This window comes from Dufourea novaeangliae, unplaced genomic scaffold, assembly GCF_001272555.1.
Source record: "Dufourea novaeangliae isolate 0120121106 unplaced genomic scaffold, ASM127255v1 scaffold392, whole genome shotgun sequence".
NCBI lineage: Eukaryota > Metazoa > Arthropoda > Insecta > Hymenoptera > Halictidae > Dufourea > Dufourea novaeangliae.
Window position 1 is genome coordinate 166,014 of NW_015374267.1, and position 18,954 is coordinate 184,967.

At 41.2% G+C, this 18,954-nt stretch overlaps 3 protein-coding genes across 3 annotated transcripts; 1 reads left to right on the plus strand and 2 right to left on the minus strand.

Annotated features, from left to right (window-relative positions):
• Positions 1-7: 7 nt before the first annotated feature.
• LOC107192673 (nardilysin-like) lies at positions 8-4,837 on the minus strand. The gene is made up of 14 exons (XM_015581993.1): positions 4,518-4,837; positions 4,355-4,443; positions 3,862-4,046; positions 3,651-3,764; positions 3,385-3,580; positions 3,109-3,314; positions 2,868-3,038; positions 2,451-2,794; positions 1,850-2,350; positions 1,623-1,773; positions 1,433-1,566; positions 983-1,361; positions 377-899; positions 8-258 (listed from the first exon to the last, which is right to left on the minus strand). Exons 1-14 carry the CDS (start codon positions 4,835-4,837, stop codon positions 95-97), a joined length of 3,477 nt encoding a protein of 1,158 aa, XP_015437479.1. The 3' UTR covers positions 8-94.
• A 1,698-nt stretch (positions 4,838-6,535) lies between these two features.
• On the plus strand, positions 6,536-7,442 carry LOC107192705 (prefoldin subunit 1). Its single transcript, XM_015582028.1, has 3 exons — positions 6,536-6,610; positions 6,777-6,842; positions 6,989-7,442. Exon 3 carries the CDS (start codon positions 6,997-6,999, stop codon positions 7,375-7,377), a length of 381 nt encoding a protein of 126 aa, XP_015437514.1. The 5' UTR covers positions 6,536-6,610; positions 6,777-6,842; positions 6,989-6,996; the 3' UTR covers positions 7,378-7,442.
• An 852-nt stretch (positions 7,443-8,294) lies between these two features.
• LOC107192656 (chromodomain-helicase-DNA-binding protein Mi-2 homolog) lies at positions 8,295-18,332 on the minus strand. Its single transcript, XM_015581971.1, is given in 21 exon segments — positions 8,295-9,222; positions 9,311-9,620; positions 9,722-10,007; positions 10,097-10,623; positions 10,702-10,977; positions 11,047-11,233; positions 11,309-11,400; positions 11,478-11,746; positions 11,806-13,034; positions 13,079-13,274; positions 13,356-13,581; positions 13,648-13,817; positions 13,909-14,418; positions 14,421-14,621; positions 14,729-14,891; positions 14,987-15,241; positions 15,322-15,615; positions 15,700-15,878; positions 15,979-16,147; positions 16,234-16,325; positions 18,100-18,332. Coding segments are annotated over 21 exon segments (5,673 nt in total). The 5' UTR covers positions 18,137-18,332; the 3' UTR covers positions 8,295-9,217.
• Positions 18,333-18,954: the final 622 nt, after the last annotated feature.

The following is an 18,954-nucleotide window of genomic DNA, read 5'->3' on the forward strand; positions in this document are numbered from 1 at the left end:
TCTGGTAATGATTGCAGCTTTATTTCATTTTGTTATTACTTAGACAGAGTGGATAAATGCTTTCCTGTATATCGATAATTAATAGAATTCAGTATCATAAGGCAATGTGATGTATAGGATAACTGTATAAACGGCTTTTGTACTCTTCCACGTCGGTGATATAATTTACTAAATCCGTACTATTTTGGGTCTCCGTGGGAGGCGTTATATAACAAAGTGGGTACTTCATGTTTGGAGTTCTCTCAGCCTTTGTGTCACCTGAAATCATAAAGAACAATCAGAAATCAGTACATTTCATGTTCGTATAGAGGAGAAAGTGAAACCAATCCTGAAACATCCGTTTACAATAATAATACAAAAGTGCCCACGAACTTACTGCACTTACAATCTTTTTTGTCTGTAGATGACACAACGTTCTCATTATTTTCATTGTTTGTTGGCTTAGAAGCACCTACTACATGCACACTCAGCTTTCTCAAATTACTTCCATTAATTGTGTGAGAGTTCATCCAGTCTCTGAGCTCGTCGATCTTGATATGCTCAATCATAATCAGTTCATTTTCGATTCTGTCGAACATATAATCTTCTGTCGTGATCTCCTCCCAGTTTCTGCTGACCTCCTCCTTCAGAAGTATGTCAGCGCATTGTTTCTGCTTTGTCAGTGCTTCCTTTACGTTCTCTAGATCCTCCACGGTGGTCTCGTTCAGGATTTTATTGAAGGCCTTCAAGAAAGCCTCGATCCTGCCATCCACGTGTTCCGTAGAATATTTGTCTGCTTGAGTGCAGACCGTGACGGCGTAGCCGAGGATGCCAAAAATGTCTTTCTGAACGCAGAAGACATCGTAACCGAGTTGCTCCTGTGTTCTCAGTCGATTGAACAGAGGTTCCTCCATGATCATCTAAACAAACACGAGCATAGTTGAATTTTCAGAAAATTTAAATTGTACAACACGATAGAAAATTACGTATTTTACACACTTACAATCAGGAGTTCAATTATGACCGATAGTTTGATAGTTGCCACACCAGACTGATAGTAATTCGTTACGACAGAGTTCACGTCTGTCGCATTGAAGTTCCTTACTTTACAATAATTAGAACCCACGGGTATTTGAGTAACTCTGATCTGTGGCATAGTGTTAGGCAACAATGACCCGCATTTCAAAGTCTTGACGAATTCGTGCACGTTCCTAACAACGTCCTCCTTTGTCATGTTGCCCTGCACCAAGGTCTGGATATAAATGTGATCGGTGAAGCACTTAACGAAATTTTGAAATTCATGGAAATCAACGTCGTTGATGGCCGCGTGCTTGTCAATGGCTGACCAGTAAACCAGTATTAAAATAGACAGTCTTACGTCTCTGAAATAATTTATAAAAACATGTGAAAACAGCCTCTTATTGTCTGTATACATACAGGAAGCGTCACGTACTTCAGTAGTTTACCAGGTTTCAAGAATCTATTATAATAATCCTTAATTTGCTTCTCCTTCATGACTTCAAACAGTTCCTTCGTTACAAGCGTCGAGGACTCCGCGATACACTTTGCAATCGTGAAAAGCACTAACTGGAAATTGGACAATTGTTACGAACAATCGCGTGATAGGATTTCACGATTCTTACCGAAAGTTTCTGGTTAAATCCGTTCACTTTCACAACGATACCCTTGTCGTTCACATAGATCTGATGATGCAGTTCAGCGACTGCTGCAGCATACAGTTCCTCGATTAACAATTGTCTCAGTATCGCGACGAACAAATCCATTAAAGCAGCACTGGAAATCGTATACAGAGATTTAACAAATCAAAAATATATCGTGATTACGATATCCCATTTCTGTCGAAATTTACCTCTTAGGCGAATAGAAAGACATTGGTGATATAATGTAAAAATTCATGTAGCACTCTGGTAGGCGGAATTTGGGGTCAGGCCGATACCAAACTTCGGTTATCTGGTCCGAGTAGATTTTCGTGGGATATTTGGGCACGTCTGACGGTATAGAGATCAAACTGAAATCGTCGGTGAGGAAATCGTTCGGTAATGGTAAATCGAATTCAGGTAACGGGTTGATAGAACGCCAGCACTCTACCCATTCCTTTGGTATCTCCATGTCCGTGTATTTGGTCTTGAACCACGGCTCGACTTTTTCGAATTCTTTGTCGTCGAATTTCTTATCGAAAATGATGATGTTCACGTCGTCTGGCGTTAAATACTCCATGCACGCCTGTATGGCCTCGGGATTGTACTCGTAATACAAATTGTTGCCAGTTATGTAATCTTGAGGAGGATAATAGTGCATGTTCTCGCATAAATCCTCCACATACTCTGCAGGTGGTTCTTCGTCTGCGAATCTAAAAGTAATATTTTTTTAACATATCTCCATGTTGTGGAACTGCTGGCTATTGGCTATCTTTGTTTTGTGGACTTTAATTTACGTTTATATCTATTCACCTGAAGCTCGTCTCTTCTATCTTACTAATCTCATCGTATATTCGTTTCTGTGGCCCTTTTTTGCGCACCATGTTAATGTACGCGAATACAGCGTTTAGTATTTCTTGTAGATGCTTGTGTCCCTGTTCGGTGAGTATCAACGACACACTGAACAACGCGTACATTGAACTGTGCACGAAACCACTGTCATCGTTTCCGCTGTAAATATCCAGGCACCACATTTTCTTTCGCAAGTAGCTGATCAAAGAGCCTTTCCCCTCGTGCCCGATGACCCACGAAACGTACTGATGCGGTTTGCTTTTGTACAAATCGTGCATAGACGGCATCGACCACGTCAGTTCTACCTGTGGAAGATAGATAAAATAATTAGCGAGCGATGATTACGGAAATTCTTCGATTAAAGGCAGAGCAACACACTTGGCAAATGTCTTTTATCGGTTTGATTTTATAGATCCTACGAAAAGCCGACGTGTCGAACGAATTCGCTCCCTTGAATGCTGTAAAATCATCCGGAGGTAACTCATTGTTCGGTACACCCGAGAAACATTGTTTCACGTAATCTTCCAGCACGTCCAATGGTAGTCTTGCCTGTAAGGAATTTTGCAAATAGCATTTATAACCTTTAAACTTGGATTGTATGTGTATACAACATACACACTTGTATGGAAAGTTTCATTCTGTGAGCACTATAATGACGTTCCCTGAACTTGTGCACCTGCTTGTACAACTTTTCATCCTCTATATTGTCTCGCAATGTTACCAGGTTGCCCCACGTAAATTTTGTCGCTGGGTGATTGGATTTCGCGAAACTACAAAACAACTGCTCTTTTCTATAATCGTCGGAGGGTAAGGCCATCTGAAACTCTGTAAAAACGATTCAATTTTATTTTGTATCCTGTCAAGACTATTGTTTCGACAATGTAAACACACATACCGCTCTCTACAGCTTCCCTTTCTCTAGTTATAGCATCTTTCTTCATCAAGGGTTTAATAAAAAATTGAGCAAATCGATCAAGTGCAGATAAAAGGTGCTTTTCTTGTACTTCAAAGTAAAATGTTGTTAATTCACATTCAGTGGAGGCATTGTCCGAACCTCCCCTTTTTTTAATAAATACATCAAAGTCATTCTCCTGCAAAATCATTGGACATTACGCATGTAGAAATTAGATGTCTCATAATTGTTCCGCTCTATATGATCACCTGTGGATATTTTTCGGATCCCATAAAGACCATGTGCTCCAGGAAATGTGCCAAACCAGGAATTTCTGGTGGATCGCTGAAGCTTCCCACACCAACAGATAAACCACATGCTGCCTATGTAAGAAACATGTGTAACTGCACTCTAAGAATATTAAGGGTACACAAATTTTCTTTGTGTACACATCAAATTATGTGATTCGATTAAAAATACCATTTTTTCTTCTCTTTTTAACCGTTTGGAGCAATTGGATGAACCCTCAGCATCTGATCTATCCTCTTCTGATTGATCATCTTCCGAATCCTCATCATCCTGATCTTTATCACTTTCATCATCATCCTCACTCTCAGTCTCCTCATCATTTTCATCGTCTTCATTTTCACTAGGTACTGCTCCCACTGACAATTCATGAATATATCCAACTTATGAATTATTGAAGAAATTACATTGAAATAGATTAGTGATAAAACTATAAAAATCTAAGGACTCTAATACTTGATTCTTGGACATCTTTTAACCCAGCAACTAAACTAGAACATTGTAGATGCTAATTAAAGTTTGTAATTCTCTTACTAACCAAGGAAGTACAGTTAGCTACCTTAGGAGCTAAAAGAGGAGTAATACATAAAAAGCCCTGTAACATCAATAATACCTGCTTCCGAAGAGTTTGTTTTACAACCCCATTATGTCAGTTACATTTATTTACCTTTTACTTCATTACCATCACCTTCAGAGTCCAGAGTAGGTACATCAGCAATCAACAAAGCTGTCAAGCCATTTTCTAATTGAATTACCCTATAGAAGATAAAAAAACCGTTTAGATTCCGCAGAAAGAGGAACAAGAGCACATGTTGTATTAATTTCTTCACCTGTACTCCTTCTTGTCATTCTGTGACTTAATAGGCGTGTCCAAATATGCGACATTGACTCCTGATTTCTCTGTAACATTGCCGGAGGCATCTTGCGTACGGTCTTCAGTTTGCATGTCGTTCACAAGCGCAGAGCTGGCGATGTTGAGGTTATTACCAGGCGATTTCTTAACTGGATTAATTGAACTTTTGATTTTTTTCAATTTTACCTCCGGTGGATTCTGGAGAAAGTTTTTCGGCATTATTGTCGAATTCGACACTTCTCTAACCCTGCATTGGAGAACCTTTGTGAAAAAGTGTCCCCGCAAGCGCGTTACCATGTGTCACCGAACCGCTTTCTGATTTATGAACACCTAATTTCAGAGCATAAATCGTCAGAAACAGTTTCCGATTGTATAAAATTATCTGTAAATTATTGTAAATGAACAACCGCTGTGAATTCACGCCATAAATATTATTTTCGAAAATTCTGAATTATAGTGAAATTTATTTAATCAATTACCGATTTTGTTAAGTTGAAAATCAAAAGCGACATTTAAAACAATTTTGTCGAAGTTACCGGTGTCAGTGCAATTATAATCAGGCTGCGAAATAATGAATCATTTATGTAATTAAGGAATCAAACTTGGCGCTACAAAATGAACAGTGGTACCCATGGTGGGGTCATAGAACCCCGGAACATGCGCAAGGGACAACGTGTGCGCGAGAATGTGGGGTCATATAACCCCGGCGCATGCGCTAGTCACCGTGGGCGCTGTAAAGTGGGGTCATAAAACCCCAAGCGCATGCGCCCCAGAACCCGTAGATACGAAAAAGTGGGGCCATAGAAACCCCGGAGCATGGGCAAGAGACCCGAGTGAGTACCGAAGTGGGGTCATAGGACCCCTTGCGCATGTGCAAAAGACACCCGTCTACGGACTAAAAGGCTCACAGATCGCCATCTATTGACAAGATCGCGGAACTAATTTGCTAGTAGCTTAGGAGATTTATGGTAGGTGGCGCCATCGTTCCCTTTCCAGCGCAAAATTTGATATTTAAATTATTATTTTACAAGTTCTGGCGAGTATTATCACCGACTAGGTATAGGATAGACCGATCATCTTATGGGACTTCGTGTCTCATGTTCTGAAATACCGATAGTGCAAAAGTCAGGGATTTTCTGCTGCCCTGTTAAAACGCTGAAACGACTAGACAATTATATGGCTAGTAGCTTCAGCGATTCGCTACGGGTGGCGCCACCGGTCGAAAAAATAGTGGTATTCCGCGATTAAATGCGATTTTAACAGTGTTCTGATTGTTTATTGTTATTTTCAAGGACAGTGGATTAATCTACATTCTTTTAGCTTCAAACTGAATGCTTGATCAAGACGTAATTTGTCCATAGAACGTTGGAAGAGCGATTCAAAGTGAACTAAACGGGGTACTCGTTCGGTACGCGTCGACACCGACGGAGAGCACCGATACTGCGGCTCGCTTTATCGCTCTCGCTCTCTACCTTGCGCCCGCCCCGACCATTTTCGGCCTCGTCCGTTAAAAAGAAAAAAAAGAAAAAAAAAAGAAGAACGTGGGACAGAAAAAAGCATTGGATGATTGGTCTATTCTATACCCAGTCGGTGGTATTATTATTCAATATTGACGTGAAATAGTAATAAGCAATCTAATACCGTTTGAAATTTTTTTAAGTAACAAGTAGAGTATATACCGTACATTCTGTACCGTATGGAATTAAACATTTCTTAATCTTTTCTAGCTTTAGTCTGTTAGTCGTGTCCAAAAATTGTGTTTATTACTCGTCATTATCTGATGAATCATTACTCCTTTTTCCATTATACTGCCTTATTGCAGGCAGAGCAATTTCGTTTCAACAGATCTTCCTTTCTGTCCGATTGGACAATTTACCGCCAAAATTGGAGTATTAGATTAGGAGAACATGATAACACAGAAGTTCGATCGGCTATACAAAATTGGCGCCAATTTTCTGAAAACCTCCTGATTCATTATGTTCTTCTAGTGGAAGGGGATGATTCATGAAAAACTGACGCTCGAATGTTAGAAATCAACCGTGTTATTAGAAAAACATAATCGCATCGAAGGTATATTTTTCATGCTAATAAAGTTAGACAATAAAGTATACAATTATTATAAATAAATTAATATCAATATAGGGTTGAGAGAAAAAATGTAGATAATTATAATCACATGAAATCTTTGCTTGTAAACTGTATTCCTTGAATTAATATTGATGTTGTAATTCCTTAGAAGGATATATCGAAGGATTGATTCCACGATTCTTCTGTCAAGGTTCTGTTAGGTGAAACGTTGAAGGTATTTATGTTCCTTTATTTATCTCGACTTGTGTCACAGCATATTTTTAAATTTTAATAATGGTATCTGGATATCGTATTACGTTTGAATATATAAAAACGTTGTGTCCAATATAACGATTTCTGTTTCCTAACCTATACTTGTAGAATTAACGATGGCAAGGGAACCGGACGAGGAATTAAGAAAGGCGTTTTCACAACTTCAAGAAAAAATGGTCGACACTACGCAAAAATTACAATTAGCGGATATGCAGATAGAAAAATTAAGACGGTCTAAATTGTTTGCTGAGCTCACTGTCCGAGAGATAACCTCTTATCCAAAGAACACCAAGACATACGAGTCTGTTGGTAGAATGTTTCTTCTGGATGATATAGAAAATATTAAATCAGGTCTAGACAAACGAATGAGCACAGCCGACGAGAAGATGAAAACTCTTGAGAACAACAAAACATACTTGCAGCAGAACTTAAAAGAATGCAAGAATAATATCAGAGAAATGATTCAACAAAGGCAGAACAAAGATGCATCCGGCTAATGCTGAAATTTTAGAGAAAAACTGTATTCCATTTTTATGCATTGTGAAAACACTTTGCACTATATTATCAGCTATACTGTCTCATCATCATGTCCATAGTAAATCTCTTTTTGTAATATAAAGAATAAAGAATTTTGTTTCACAAATGTTTTTACAAAATTTTTGTAAAAATAATAGGTAGACAAATATGGGGGTTATATTTTACTTATTGTGAGTATAAAAAAAGGTCATACAAACATAGATATTGTAATTTTTCAACTACTTCAGTTACAGTCTGTAAGTTATACACCAATCGTATCTTAAAACCATCAAAGTTAAACTGCATCAGGCGTAGTGAGTGTTGTGCAAGTACTATTGGCACATTGTAGGTGGTTTTATAACTGACAGAACAAGCAAGAAGGGTATCGATTTAATTTCTAATTATTATTAATTTATTCCAGCAGAATTAATACATACAATAAACGATTCTCCGTGGTTTGAGTTACTTTATACTTAATCAGTCACTCGCGTCTGTCGCTTTCATTCTTGTTCACACTCTCGCCTGAATTCCTTATGCTAGATAAGACCTAAAGTTACCCTTAAAAACTTCAATCATGTGCCAACGCAGTAATTTGGCAGAATCAGTTTTTAACACGACAAAATTAAAAAATGCTCTAGTGTTTCCGAACCCGGGGTAGAAAAGATCGAACAATTAATATGCTTACTTAAAGAGACCAGTTAACGTTCCTCTGTGTTAATTACAGGTAGTCGCTTGTGTACTAACATAATGCATGGGGTGTGACACGCATTTCCGGCCTTACTTATCAATTACTATATGATACTCGTGTGTGTGTGTGTGTGTGTGTATGTGTACTGAAATATGGTGCAAGTAGAATGTAACGACAGTATGTACAAAGATTATATGAAAATCTATTTACTTCGCCGATGCTTGATCTCCTACGTACCGAGTAAAAGAATCGTCTCCTGCAATATCGAATTACTGTATAGCTTCATAGATCGTGTGCATCATTGCATTTAAGTATCAAACAGATTCGTTTTGTGCCTCCGTTCTCCATAATTCGTACGTGCAGTACTCTCGTGATTCATTTGGCAAGTTAAAAGATACTGTAGAAATAACTTGGACGAGTTCTCTCGCTCATATAAACCCATGCATTACAGTAGTCCCGGTGTGTGTAGTGAACAAAATGATTTTTTTTTGTCTCTCGAATACAACATACAATGTCAGTCTTAACTAAAATGATTGCCATTGAACTCTGTCGTCAGTTCTCGTTGCTTCGTACGAACATAATATGCGATTCAAAATTAAATCGTCGATGAAAAGAAGAACTTGCAAAATAAATTATGCGAACAACCGCTTAAATCAGCGGTACCTTACTACAAACCGCGGCACACGTAGGTCCGTGACGTAAAAACTATACGCTTCTTAAATAAGTTTCTTTCTCTTATTTAAGTAAAATGTACTTATCGTTACACTTACGATACACCGGTCGATGAAGAAATATAAATTATGCCCTCAATTTACGCTACTTTTTGCAAAGACCGTGTGTATAAATACAAAAAAAGAAAAAAAAACACATGAAAACCTCGATGCTAAACGCCGAATGTACATGTAATAAATACAAGGAGAATAATGTAATTTAGATATTAAGATATTTCGCGCCCATGTTGTGTCCTCTGTTGCCGTTTCCATTGAAATCTTAGCGTCCCTAATGAAAATTCAGCTAAAAATCGTAATTTACGAAACAATAATACAGTGCACACGATTTCGTGTCAAAGGCGATCTCTGTGCCGCCCCTCTGTGTTATCCAGTTTGAGCCGCTGTTCATCAACCATTCACTCTTCAAGCTGAAATATGTGAGTTACATTAATGAGTAATATCAGCTGTAGTAAAAAAGAATCAATGAAAAAAGAAGAACCTTTCGTCGAGACGAACCTGTGAAACCTTGCGGTGGTTGACCCGGTACTGAGTATTGTGGTCTAAAATTGCCGAAATTGGCCGCACCCGCGAATGTAGCCGGCAATTGGCCGCCAGAAAAGCCAGCAGGGAATTGTTGTGCTAAAAGAGCCGCTTGGCCGGTCTGTGAACTGCTGCCGCCGGGTGCAGTCGCGGCCAATCGACTCAATATCGACCTCTCGGACATTTGAAGTCTTTGCGCAACAGGCGGAATGCGTGCTAGAGTCGCTGGCAAACGGCTCACGTCCGACTTCATATCGGACAATAGCTCTTCTAATTGATTTAGTACCTGTATCGAATATGTTAACGTGAAACAACGATCGATATGGTTACTGAAAGTGTTTGAAGAATGAAAAAATGAAAGAAAATTCAACCACTCTCTCGTATTACCTTATGCAACACAGCGTTAGCTGGTTTATTGCCGGCAAGACTCTCTTTGCTAAGATGTTGATGGGATTCAGCAAGGCACTCGACTTCGGCGAATCTCGCATTCAGACTCATCGCAGGGTGATTAGGATCCTGCGTAAGATTCAGGTACGCGGCTCTTCTTAACTGTTCCTCGATCACTAACGCCTGCTCCAATAGTTTGAACCGTCGAGCCAAGAACTTATTTTTTATTTCTAAGAAGTTACCCTTGCCTACGTCCATCTTGAACGGTTCATTTATTATGGCGAACCTGCAGAAAAATATGGGAATGTTGAGCACGATGATTAATCGATTCGCAATTATGTTAACAAGAGTTTCATGAAAGAAATTCAAGAGCACCTAATATCATTCTGGATATCTTGCCAACGACCATAACCATGCGTGACTATACCGGCTAGCAACCAATAGTCGTGTCTTCGGTGCCAGATTTCGTATTCACGACCAGGTACCGCGGCTTTCTCCTCGTTCAACCAGAGCGTGTGCAACTCCGTGAAGCCACCGTCAGCGATATTGAACATGAACTTCCGTTTCGGCTTGATTATCTCCGTATCACATTCCTTTACATCCTTCTCCTTCGTGTCTTTGTCCTCTCGCTTCTCAGTCTCTTCTTCGTCGTCTTTAACGATGACCACGTCCTCTTCAGAATCCTGTTTCGTTTTATTTTCGGCACTCTCCGACTTCTCCTCTTTCGTCCCAGACTTCTCGTCCTTCGTCTCCGTTTTATCTTTGTCTTTGTCCGTTGCATCCGTCTCGGTGTCTTTCTCTTCTTTCTTCACGTCCTCCTTGTCTTTATCCTTTTCGGTATTGTTCTCATCGTCCTCCTTGAAATCCTTTGGTTCCTCCTTCACGTCCTTTAATTCTATGCTCTAAAGAAGAACGATGCCTGTTTACTATTGCATTCTTCCTTACCAGTTTAACGTTTTCGACGATATAGATATACGAACCTCCTTATCTTTCTGTTCTTCCTTGACCTCCTTCATTTCAGACGCGTCGGAGTTCGCTTTACTGGCATCACTAATTGTCGTTCCCGAGGCAGAACTTGGAGTAGGCGTTGCAGCAGGACTTGGACTAGGGGCGTTCGAAGTAGCTGGCGTGGCGCTGGTGCTGCTGGTCCCACCGGTCGTTCCGTCTCCACCGGGTTCCATTTTCACGGGTTCGACCGGCTTCCGGATCATCTCGGGCATCGAATAGTACCCGTTTATGTGCTCGAACTCTTGGACCTGTAAACAGGAGAACTGTAAAGAAACCACTATAATAATCAGTCGGAATCTCTGCAAACGAGAAGGTACCTTCTTTCTGATCAACGACATCACACCGATTCTCGTCAACACGTGCTGCCTGCTGAGACCCTCTCTCGGCACACCGTCCGCGAACGATTCAGCATTGTCGGCGCCTGGCTCGCAGAGATGTCGCATGAACAGGGACACGTACGCTTTGAAATTCTTCTCAGATTTACCCCGAAGATCTCGGACCAGCCTAAAATGCGACAATATACTTTAACAGTACTTTAAATTAACTGACTGATGTCCGTATTCTGAGCGGGTAACTAACCACTGAGAGTTGAACGCGTCCTGCGGAGGCATGCCGTAACGCATGATCGCGTTCAGGAAAGCTTTCCTCTGTCTGGCATTGAAGCCCAACACCTGAAAAGAAAATTGTCGTGTTAGCATATTTTCTGTACTACCAACCGTCATACCAGAGAAATATTTAATGAATGTACTTCAATGTTTCCGTTCACTCGAGCCAGTAACGGTGGAAGAGGTCGATCCTTCTCGTCTCTCCTTTCTAATCTTCGTCTGCTTCTACGAGACAGTAGATCTCCGTCACCTTTCTCGTCGAAATCATCGTCCTCCTTGTCGTCGTCGCTCGGCGCGCTGAAGTCGCTGTTATAATCGGATAAATTCTCTTGCCACGGTTGATCGTCCCTTGTCCCTTGATCGCCGGTTACCACACCGTCGTTGTAGTTCACCTGCTTGCGTACTCGTTTACCTGGAATTGAAATAATCGTTTAGCATGGATTTAATTATAATTGTCGCGAGACAATTCACCTTTTCCTAGGGTTCTAGCTATATCCTCTTGTTGTTGTTCGTAATGGTGTCTCAACAGCTTGATCCAATATGCCGGATCTGTATTCTCGGCCTCCTGTTTGATGATCTCCGTGTCCGCCTCCTCTTCTGTTTCGCCTTCTTTGGTCACGTACGACGCGACTTTGAAGGAACTTAAGTATTCGTTGGCCCAGTTCTCTTTCTGTTCGATACCCTCCTTACTTCTGTCTAACAATTCGGCGACCGCTTTGTCGTCGTAATGAATCGCCTCGTCTTCTTTACCTTCCTCCTCTTTGAACAATTCCTCGGTACCGAATCGTAAAATGTCGTCGAGTTCTTGTTTACTGAAATTCGCGCCTTTCCCGCCCATTCCAGGCCTGACGACCAAGTGCGTCAACATCATTTTCCGTTTCGCGACCTGTGTTACACGTTCCTCCACCGAATTACGAGTGACGAATCTATAGATCATCACCTTGTTCGCCTGGCCGATACGGTGGGCTCTGCTGAACGCCTGAATGTCGTTGTGCGGATTCCAATCGGAATCGTAAATAATCACAGTGTCGGCGGTCGCCAAATTTATACCCAGACCACCCGCTCGAGTGGAAAGAAGAAAAACGAACTGCTGCGCGCCAGGTGCATTGAATCTGTCTATAGCCTCTTGTCGCTGAGCACCTGTAATGTTACCGTCGATTCTCTCGTACTTGTAGCCCTCGCCCTCCAAGTAATCCTCAAGAATGTCCAACATTTTCGTCATCTGAGAAAAGATCAGCACCCTGTGCCCGTCGTCCCTCAATTTCTTCAACATTTTGCTCAAAAGCACTAGCTTCCCAGCCGCTTTGATCAACGCAGACGTTTCGTAGGTTCCATTCGGCGCTGTCGGCGCTTCCTGAGACGCGGCCGGGAACAAGTACGGATGATTGCAACACTTTTTCAGGTCCATCATGATGTTCAACAACGATACTTGTTGACCACCACCCTTTGGATTCAACGCCTCGAAGTTTCTCGTCAAGATGTACTTGTAATACTTCTTTTGCATTGGTGACAACTCGACGCGAACGATAAACTCGGATTTACTCGGCATGTTTTTCAATACGTCAGCCTTTAACCGTCTCAACATGTGCGGCCCAAGCAACTCGTGCAACTTTTTCACCTGTTCTTCCTTTGAAATGTCGGCAAATTCGTTCTGAAACGTGGCCAGGTCGTTGAATTTGTCACGACACAGATGTAGGATGCTAACAGTCTGAAGAACTTTGATTGATTGGATTTCAGTCTGTGCGCCTCGTCTACTACCAACACAGCCCAGTCTATCGATCCTAAACATGCAGAATCGATAGAAATAAGTTCGTAACTGGTTAGCAATACGTTGAACTTGATCTGAGACGATCGGATTTTCGACGCCCTGCCACCCCGTACAGCACCTTCTTCGAAAGATAATTCATTCTCACGGATCACGATACGACTATCCTTGTCACCTACAACCAACGTGGAAGAAAATTAATAATTACGCCGGGAACAGATACGCGTTTTGTAACATATACATTGTCTCTACTAACCAACATACGTAACACAGTAAAAGTCAGGTGCCCAGGTTTCAAATTCACGTTCCCAATTGATAATGGTGGACAGAGGAACAGAGACTAGAAAAGGTCCTTTACAGTGGCCCTCTTTATACAACGAGTATAGGAAAGTAATAGTTTGAATAGTTTTTCCTAGACCCATCTCGTCTGCCAGAATGGTGTCTATACCTTGACCCCACGAGTATCTCAACCAATTCAAACCCTACGAAACGATAAAATTACAAAACATTCTTGACAAACGTGAACGTACATTGATGGCGATACTTACTTCTAATTGATAAGGATGCAACTGCATTCCTGTCTGATCCAAATAGTCTGGTTGTCGTTCGTATTTCTTCTTAAGATCAGTGGTAGGCTTGTCAGGTGGTGGGGTATATCGTTTGGGTGTTCTTTCCTCGTCATCGATAAGCTCACGTGTTTTCGACTTTTTGCCTTTACCTAAACATAATAGAAATTGTATTACCTCCCGTAGCATATATTAGCTACAGTTGCAAAAAGAAAGAAAAATAATGTAACCGACTCATCTCACCCTTCTTGCCCTTGCGGGAGGAACTGCCGTCGCAACAGTTTGCTGCTCTGAGATCCAAGTAATACTCGATTGCCTGCTTCAAACCCGGAATGTCTTCGTGTTCGTCTTCCCAGGTGGCTTGATCGTATCCCAACTCTCTCCATTTAACGAGATACGTAGCCCTGCCGTCTCTCGACAGTCGATGGTTAATTACTCTATGCACTACAAGCCACTCTGGTCGAACTCCGTAACGATAAAACCGTTCCTCTAGATTGTACTCGTCCCTGTTTGTGGCGCCATCCTGTTCTTTTAACCGTTTCACGCGAGAATCGCTCTCGTCCAGCGGCTCCTCTAATTTCGGTGGCTCGTCCATATCGTATTTTCGCGAATAATTCCGGAACATAAGAGGATGGAAAACGTCGAGTTGCAGCTCTGTAATCCAATCGCAATGCCAGTACGACATGTCGGCCCATTTAACGAAGAATTCGCGCATTTTACGTTGCTTCGGAGCTGCTTTGCTCGTGGATGGCTCTTCCAAATCTTTGCAACTTTTCCGCGAAGCGGTGGACAAGAACATCTAGGACACTTCCAGTCGCCGTCCGGAATTTCTGAGAGCGGTGGATTTAAACAGTGCGTGTGGTACGCGCTAGTACAACTATCACAGCAGAGCAATTCACCGCCGTCTTTACATATTCTACAGAATTCCATATGCTCGTCATCGTCATCCGCCGCGCCTGAAAAGAAATTGGGCAAATTCAATAGAATCCAATCGAGTCTGTTGATTCTCATTTTATTTCATCACGGTGGAAGGGATGAAAGGTGTAGGATCATGAGGAGGTACCTGCAATACCTTCTCCTTCACAATGAGGACAACTCCATTTCCCCTCGGGTGTTTCTTCCAATTCGGGCTCTAAACACACCAAGTGATACGCTCTAGGACACGTATCGCACAATATAATCTCTCCACCTTGTTGACACACTTCGCAATAATCCTGATGGTCAGTCTGCATAAATAAGAAGAATAAATATTATTACAAAAACTGAATGGATAGACTGTACATCCAGCATTAATTCCTAACACAGTAACTAGGTTTTCTACCTGAAGACCTTCTTCCCCGTCTGGAAACTTAGACGTGGTTTTCGTCTTTTTCTTTTTCTTAGTTTTATTTCCAATTTTAGTTTTCGCCTTCCTACGAACAGGTGGTTCTGCTGGTGGTTCAACCCCAGCTTCTTCGGTGCTCCCTTTATTTGTTCCATCCGCGCCGGAAGGCTCTTCAGCGTCAGCCAGCATTTGCTCAAATTCCATATCAGAATCTCTGTCGGTGCCGACTCCGCTACCTTCTGCTTCCTCGTCCTAAATATGATCAACAATTAATAGAGCTACCGGTAAACAACAATTATCATCCTGATTGAGGTACATTTAAGTTTAATTACCGAACTTCCTCGTTTACGCTTTCCTAGCTTAATTTTCAATGTGGGCACTTTGGACGCTTTCTTCCCTTTCTTAGCTCTAGAACCTCTCGATTTTCGTTTCCTGTCGCTGTCCTCGTCGTCGTCCTCTTCGTCTTCGCCTTCCTGCACCGCACTGCCGCGATTCGACCTCGAATTTCTATTGTCTTCATCCACGTTCGCAGACGGCACATCTGCATCCGGTTGTGTATGAGGATTCAGTTCGGAAAAATCTCGCCATTTGGCAGCTACCAACATCATAAGTTTCGACATTGGTACCTAAATAATAAGAGAGCACAGAAATAAGTAAACAGTCGAAAGAATGATTATTCTTATGTCTCGTCTTAATCAAGCAACATTTACTTTTGGATTTTCCTTTGCTAATAGAGGTCTAACGTGTTGTTGGAATAATTTGTACGTTGTTAAATTCTGGAAGTCTGCATCAGTGTATTCAATCTGTACATCAGTCAATCCAAAAGTATTACAAACTTCCTCGATAGTAGGCATTAGATTTCCTGCTTTTTCTGTTTCCTGCATAGTCACTGTCATCCCCACCCACATCACCCGTCTCACCACCACCTCCAAAATCGCTTTCCTGTAATTTCCATTGAAAAAAGATATAGAACCGACACTATACAATACCGACATAACTATGCAATTCATCTTAAGTTCCAAAAAGAATAGTTACATCTCCAGAATCAGATTTTTTCTTTTTCTTCTTTTTCTTTCCCTTCTTGTCTTCGCTGCGTGCTTTTCGCTTCTTCCCTTTCTTCTTTTTCCTTTCCTCGGGTTCGTAATCATCATCTTCTTCCTGCGTTGATAAGTATGTTTAAGTGTGTTAAGCTAAAATGTTATCCAAAGAACTTGCCGAAGAATATGAGTTCAGTTTTCACTCACTAGTCTCTGAGATTCTTCTGCGTCTGATGAACCATCCACTGGCTGGCTAACATTTGAGACTTGACCCCCAGTTTCATCCACATCGTCTTCACCTGCAAACGACACGTAATGTTACCAATATCTCTGTAATGCAGTCGATAATAGTTTATAATTGACATTCATTTGCTTTTCTGTTGGCTTCTGACTTGCATAAAATGAATATCTGTATTTTTACAATACTGATTTATCAAAAAATATTTTATACAGAAAATCATTATATCAATTTCAATTTCTTTAGTTTAGAAAGGATTCAATGCAGCAATCGTTAGAGAGGGTTCGAAAAATTCAGTAAATGTTAATGAAATTGCAACAACGTGACCTTGAGTGTTTTCCTAAATGCAATATCTGGTGAAAAAAATTCAATCAATCTTTGCATTACAGAAAATCGAACGGAAATCCAATGAAATGTCTGTTTCGCGAAGTTATCTGAACGCCTAACAGCATGGCGTTGATAATTGCTGAATCGATAGCAAGGTTTGCAAGAAACGGATTTTTTTATTCATAATGAGCGATCCACCTTTCATAAAACCGGGATAGTTATAGGAATTTTCAGTAAAAATATTTGGGCATGTATATACGAACGCCGTTAAGAAAACAAAAAAAGAACAATACAGAGATCAAATTAATCCGAGCATAAAAATTATTTCAGACTAATTTGCTACTTCAGTGAATGCTTTGTGCGAGTGTGCGTCCGCCATTTTCTTCGAAAGGGCTCACACCACATTGGCTGCCTGCACAATTTATATTCGACACTGTAGCGGAACTTAGGACTCATAAATATTATTTTCAGCTGCGAAAAAAGAACGATCACAGAGACGACTGTTCTTTTTCAGTTACGGGACATCTTTTAAATTATTAATAAGTCCCAGAACACGCGATCTCTCTCTCTTTCTCTCTTTCCACGCTGCTCGGTTTATATGTATGCGCGTGTATGTACACATAACGCACCTGTGTGTAAGAGAAGCGACCGTGTTTTGTATGCTCCAAAAAAAAACTAGAGTAATAATTGCGAAATTTTGCTCCGAGATTCTACCACTTGGACAGAAATTAGAAACACTTCGATTTTCGAACACGATCTTCGTAAATATCAAACTGTATTAAGATCGTACGGGAATGCAGTCCGCGTGATGAAAGGGCGCGTGCCTCTCAATCGCTCCGTTTACATGCAATTAAAAACGAAAAATCTACTTTTAGTGTATATATGCATAGTGACTTAAACAATGCAACATTCATGGGCTATTCATTAATTGCTAATTATGTAAGGAACACATGAAGAATAATGCAAAGTACATATCCGATGAGTTTGTCCAAACATTATTGGCCAACAATACAATCACATCCACGCTTTGACCTAACGATATCTATCGAAGTTCATTCCAACATTGACAATGATCCAACATCGCCGAAACACGGAGATCTATGTGTTTTCCCGTACAACTATTCGATGTAAACAATAACCTATACCCAAGAATGATTTCGCGGTGTTCACACGAAGCATAAACGCGTTACCGACTATCGAGGGTTGAAGGCTGGTATTAAATAGATATTTGACAATCTGAATGTTAGCTTTCTTTGCATTTGCAGAGAACCGAGTTCCTTAAACCTGAACGCCAGGCAAGCACGGATTTTCCGCGGTGACATGAAGTCCGGTGAAAAGCTAGTTGAAATAACGGTCGAAATATAGCATAAGGGTGCAGTAGAGAATGGAAAACTACGTAAGGACCGATTGACATGGCAGCCATCATACGAAAAGCGCGCGTTCTGCGTGCTCCGAGGACACCACAGCTTTCCGGTAATATTCGGTGACCAGAGCGGCCGTGCACTTACCCGCGTAGCTCTCGTCTACCTCCTCGTCGGACGCCATGCTCTATAACCACCGATTGATTAACGCCGTCGAAATGCCGGCCAAGATAACGATCTCACACGGAATGAAAGACGGCGCGGGAATTAAAACGACATAAAACGGTGCACGGATTTCGGACTCGACGCTCCGTCTCGCGTTTCTTTTCGATTTCGGCGTGCCGTCACTAACGTTGTGTCGTGTACGTGCACCGATGTGCACCTACTGCCGTACGCTTCTTCTCTCACGCTATTCGTCGGTTCTCCTCGTTCTTTTCCCCCACTGTTTCCCCGATTTCAATTCCCCTCTCTGCCCGTGTGAGAGTCCGTTTCTTCTCCTTCTCTCTGCCGGCTCCCCTCCGTCACAATCGCCCGTTACACCGTGTATATATATGTACTACTGTAGCCGAATGCACGCGAATCTGCCGTGTTGCATTTATTTCTTATTCCTCACCCTCGATCCCCCTTCGCCGCCGTACGCCTTTAGAAAATGTTTTTTAGTTTTTGGGAAAGAAACACTCTTCTCTGTTTTTATCCTTTTACCGATGTCGATTGACTCCCCTGCCTACGGAACTGTTGGTTACGTTGACCCTACGTCTTTCTTGATATTTTTCTTCCTTCTTCGTTTGTTTCATTTTAATTTAAAAAATTAACGTGATCTGATCCGCAGTACAGACGGTACTCACGAAATGGATAATTTTAAGGGAAATACGTTTCTTTTCACGAAATCTTTTTCTTTTTTTGAGATTGATGATTATTTCGGAATGATATATTGTTTTATAGGTATTGTATATAACAGGGGTTCTCAACTTGGTCGATTTAGTGGTCGATAAGTACCCGATG